Source organism: Arachis stenosperma, chromosome 1, assembly GCF_014773155.1.
Source record: "Arachis stenosperma cultivar V10309 chromosome 1, arast.V10309.gnm1.PFL2, whole genome shotgun sequence".
Taxonomy (NCBI): Eukaryota; Viridiplantae; Streptophyta; class Magnoliopsida; order Fabales; family Fabaceae; genus Arachis; species Arachis stenosperma.
The window spans coordinates 97,164,671-97,170,198 of record NC_080377.1 but is presented as its reverse complement, the minus strand read 5'-3'; the positions used below and the strand labels follow the sequence as shown (position 1 = coordinate 97,170,198).

Here is a 5,528-nt window from a genome sequence, read left to right as displayed (position 1 = left end):
GTAGGCAAAATTGTGACTCACACTTTTCACAACTCGTACCACTAACCAACAAGTGCACTGGGTCGTCCAAGTAATACCTTACATGAGTAAGGGTCGAATCCCACGGAGATTGTTGGCTTGAAGCAAGCTATGATTATCTTGTAACTCTTAGTCAGGATAATAATAAATCTTAGTTTTAATTGGTAGTAAATAAAAAGCATGGATTAAATAGTACTTGTTATGCAGTAATGGAGAATATGTTGGAGTTTTTGAGATGCTTTGTCTTATGAATCTCTGCTCTTCCCCTGTCTTCTTCTTCATGCACGCAAGGTTCCTCCTATGGCAAGCTGTATGTTGGTGGATCACCATTGTCAATGGCTACCATCCGTCCTCTCAGTGAAAATGGTCCAAGTGCGCTGTCACCGCACGGCTAATCATCTGTCGGTTCTCACTCATGTTAGAATAGGATCCATTGATCCTTTTGCGTCTGTCACTACGCCCAACCTTTGTGAGTTTGAAGCTTGTCACAGTCATCCAATCCCTGAATCCTACTCGGAATACCACTGACAAGGTTTAGACTTTCCGGATTCTCAAGAATGCTGCCAATGGATTCAAGCTTATACCACGAAGATTCCGATTAAGGAATCTAAGAGATACTCATTCAATCTAAGGTAGAATGGAGTTGGTTGTCAGGTACCCGTTCATAGATTGAGAATGGTGATGAGTGTCACGGATCATCACATTCATCATATTGAAGTGCGAATGAATATCTTAGATAGAAACAAGCGTGTTTGAATAGAAAGCAAAAATAATTACACTAATCCATCGAGACACAACAGAGCTCCTCACCCCCAACAATGGAGTTTAGAGACTCATGCCGTCAAAGATACAAAGATCAGATCTAAAATGTCATGAGGTACAAAATAAATCTCTAAAAGTTGTTTAAATACTAAACTAGTAACCTAGGTTTACAGAAAATGAGTAAACTAAGATAGATAGTGCAGAAATCCACTTCCGGGGCCCACTTGGTGTGTGCTGGAGCTGAGACTTGAGATTTTCACGTGCCTGGGCTATTTCTGGAGTTAAACACCAGGTTGTAACCTATTTTGGGCGTTTAACTCCAACTTGTAACCTATTTCTGGCGTTTAACGCCAGAATGGAACATGGAACTGGCGTTAAACGCCAGTTTACATCATTTATCTTCGAGCTAAGTATGGATTATTATATATTGATGGAAAGCCCTGGATGTCTACTTTCCAACGCAATTGAGAGAACTCCAATTGGACTTCTGTAGCTCCAGAAAATCCATTTCAAGTGCAGGGAGGTCAGAATCCAACAGCATCAGCAATCCTTTTTCAACCTGAATCAGATTTTTGCTCAGATCCCTCAATTTCAGCCAGAAAATACCTGAAATCACAGAAAAATATACAAACTCATAGTAAAGTCCAGAAATATAAATTTTGCATGAAAACTAATAAAAATATACTAAAAAGTAGCTAGAACCTACTAAAAACTACCTAAAAACAATGCCAAAAAGCGTATAAATTATCCGCTCATCAGTCATGAGCTCATGATTTCCTTTCTTCTTCTGGTGCATCCGCAAGTAGAAGCACCTCGAACTCCTTGGGTTATTTGTGGCCATGATACTTCTTCACTCGATGGCCGTTTACCTTAAATCTCTCACCATTTTGAGAATTAAGCAACTCTACCACGCCGTAGTTCTTTACCTCCTTCACCTTGAAGGGGCTATCCCATCTTGAACGGAGCTTCCTAGGCATGAATCTGAGTCTCGAGTTGTACAGGAGAACTTCATCACCCTTTTGAAAATCTTTCTTGCGGATGTGGTGATCATGGAATACCTTAGTCTTTTCCTTGTAAATTCGTGCATTCTCATATGCCTCCATCCTAAGGCATTCAAGTTCCTCTAGTTGCAGTTTCCTGGCTATTCCCGCCTTGGTGACATCCATATTACACTGCTTAACCGCCTAATAGGCTTTATACTCAATTTTCACCGGGAGGTGGCATGCCTTCCCATAGACAATCCGGAAGGGGCTCATCCCTAACGGCGTCTTGTAGGCAATCCTATATGCCCACAGTACATCACCTAACCGAGAGCTCCAGTCTTTTCTTTGTGGGCTCACCACTTTTTCCAAAATTTGTTTGATCTCTCGGTTGGACACCTCCGCTTGCCCGTTTATTTGGGGGTGATAGGCGGTTGCAACCTTATTAACCACCCATAGTGCTTGAGTACTGCTTCTACCTTCCTATTGCAGAAATGGGAACCTTGGTCACTCACGATTGCTCATGGTGACCCATAGCGGCAAACAATATTGTTTCTAATGAAAGAGACCACAGTATTAGCATCATCAAGGCGGGTAGGTATCGCTTCCACCCACTTTGACACATAATCAACCCCTAACAAAATGTACACATACCCATTTGAGTTAGGAAACTGCCCCATAAAGTCAATGCCCCACACATCAAAGATTTCACAGAACAATATAGGTTTTTGAGGCATTTCATCCCTTTGGGATGCATTTCCAAACTTCTGACATTGGTGACATGACACACAGAATTGATTAGCATCCTTGAATAACGTTGGCCACCAGAATCCACAATCCAAAACCTTTTTAGCTGTCCGTTGTGGGCCAAAGTGGCCACCACACTCGGATGAATGGCATGCTTCAAGAATAGGTTGGAATTCAGATTCCGAGACGCATCGGCAAATTACTTGGTCCACTCTCCTTTTCCACAAGTGGGGGTCATCCCAAATATAATATTTGGAATCACTCCTCAACTTATCCCTTTGATGTTTTGAAAAATCGAGAGGGATGATATGGGCAACCAAGTAGTTTGCAATGGGTGCAAACTAGGGATAACTATCATGCCAAAAACTTGAGGTGTGGAAAACTGATGAGCGGATAAGCGGCTAATTTCTACGCTTTTTGGCATTGTTTTCATATAGTTTTTAGTATGATCTAGCTACTTTTTAGTATATTTTTATTATTTTTTAAGCGAAATTCACATTTCTGGACTTTACTATGAGTTTGTGTGTTTTTTTGTGATTTTAGGTATTTTCTGGCTGAAATTGAGGGACCTGAGCAAAAATCTGATTCAGAGACTGTAGAAGGACTGCTGATGCTGTTGGATTCTGACCTCCCTGCACTCGAAATGGATTTTTTGGAGATACATGAGTACAAATGGCGCACTCTTAATTGCGTTGAAAAGTAGACATCCAGGGATTTCCAGCAATATATAATAGTCCATACTTTGCCCGAGTTTAGACGACGCAAACTGGCGTTCAACACCAGCTTTCTGACCTATTCTGGCGTTAAACGCCAGAAACAAGTTGCAAGCTAGAGTCAAACGCCAGAAACAAGTTACAAAGTGGCGTTTAAGTCCAAGAAAGACCTCTACACGTGAAAGCTTTAATGCTCAGTCCAAGCACACACCAAGTGGGCCCAGAAGTGGATTTCTGCATCATTTACTTATTTTTGTAAACCCTAGTAACTAGTTTAGTATAAATAGAATTTGTTACTATTGAATTAGTCATGTTTGGACGAGCTTTTGGAATATCTTTGGACCATTGTTCACGTTTTGGGAGGCTGGCCATTCGGCCATGCCTACCCTATTTTCACTTATGTATTTTCAACGGTGGAGTTTCTACACACCATAGATTAAGGTGTGGGGCTCTGCTGTTCCTCGAGTATTAATGCAAAGTACTATTGTTCTTATATTTAATTCATGCTTATTCTTATTCTAAGATATTTGATAAACTACTATTTTATGGTTTATCTTGTGCTCAGTTGAGTGGTTTTTATCAGCTTTTCACCCACTTATTCATACTATTTGCATGAGTTTACGTTTTCCTTCCGGATTTTATGCTATGATTGAAAACATGCTTCTTTGGTCTTATATTTGTTAATATTAATCCTCTTTTTACCATTAGATGCCGTGATATGTGTGTTAAGTGATTTCAGGGATTACAGGGCATGAATAGCTCAGAGGATGAAAAGGAAGCATGCAAAAGTGGAAGGAATACAAGAAGTTGGAGAAACTGCTAAGCCGTCCAGCCTGACCTCTTCGCACTCAAACGACTATAACTTTAGCTACAAAGGTCCAAATGATGCGGTTTCAGTTGCGTTGGAAAGCTAACGTCTGGGGCTTCGATTTGATGTATAATATTCCATAGTTGCCCTGACGCTAAGTGATGCGAACGCCTGATCCACGCGGACGCGTCACAGCTGCGAACTTCAATCCGCGCGGCCGCGTGGGCGACGCCTCCACGTCACTTGTCCGCGACCTGTACGGACCAGAAAGCGCTGGAAGTGACTTCTGGGCTATTTCTGACCCAGTTTTCGGCCCGGAAAACACAGATTAGAGGCTATAAAGTGGGGGAATGCATCCATTCATCATCATGCTTTTATAATTCATAATTTTAGTTTTAGATGTAGTTTTTAGAGAGAGAGGTTCTCTCTTCTCTCTTAGGATTAGGATTTAGGATTTAGAACTTCTCTTAGTTTTAGGAGTGACTCTCAATCCCAGGTTTAATGTTCTTTTACTCTATGTTATTTCTTATTTTCAGACATTTGAATGCTTGCTTGTATTAGTTATGTTGCATATTTAGCCTATGCCACTTTCATGATGATTTTCTTATTTAATGATATTTGAGGTATTTCAGTTTAATATTACTTTATTTACTTATGCCATTGATTCTTCCCAATCTGAAGACGTTTTTATTCCAGTAGATTTAATTTCCTTCCTTTTGGTCTTGGTTAAGAAATCAGTAACTCAGGAGTTATCTTAGCTCAAGATAATTGATAACTGTTATCTTTGCTAATTGAACTAAACTTCAATAATCCCAACCTTTTCTTAGGAAATAAATAGGATTCGAAGGTCAAACTAATTAGTCCCTTGACTTTCCTTTGCTCTAGCAAAGGTCAACTAAGTGGAATTAAGATTCAACTTTCATTATTATTGCTAAGAATAACAAAGTCTGGACTTCCAATTTCTCATACCTTGCCAAAAGTTTGTTTTACAGTATTTATTTATTCTAATTGCTATTTAAATTGATTGCCATATTCACTCCTCATTCTTGAAACCCCAAATTTACAATCTCCATAACCAATAATAAGAACATACTTCCCTGCAATTCCTTGAGAAGACGACCCGAGGTTTAAATACTTCGGTTATCAATTTATTTAGGGGTTTGTTACTTGTGACAACCAAAACGTTTATATGAAAGGACTTTTGTTGGTTTAGAAACCATACTTGCAACGGAAATTTATTCTGAATTCTAGACCACGCTAAAGTCTTCTCACCAATATTCATTCGCACACAAGAACATGATGAATGTGATGATTATGTGACACTCATCACCATTCTCACTTATGAATGCGTGATTGACAACCACTTCCGTTCTACATGAAGACAAGCTTGAATGTATATCTCTTGGGTTTCTAATCAACGATTCACATCGACTCCCCTCTGACAATAGGGCATCTGAATCCGAGATTAGAGTTTTCGTGGTATAGGCTAGAATCAATTGG

General features: G+C 39.8%; 1 protein-coding gene across 1 annotated transcript; it reads right to left on the bottom strand.

Moving 5' to 3' along the window:
- Positions 1-1,607: 1,607 nt before the first annotated feature.
- On the bottom strand, positions 1,608-1,946 carry LOC130982528 (uncharacterized). Its single transcript, XM_057906567.1, has one exon. The coding sequence runs from the start codon at positions 1,944-1,946 to the stop codon at positions 1,608-1,610; it is 339 nt and encodes a 112-aa protein (XP_057762550.1).
- Positions 1,947-5,528: the final 3,582 nt, after the last annotated feature.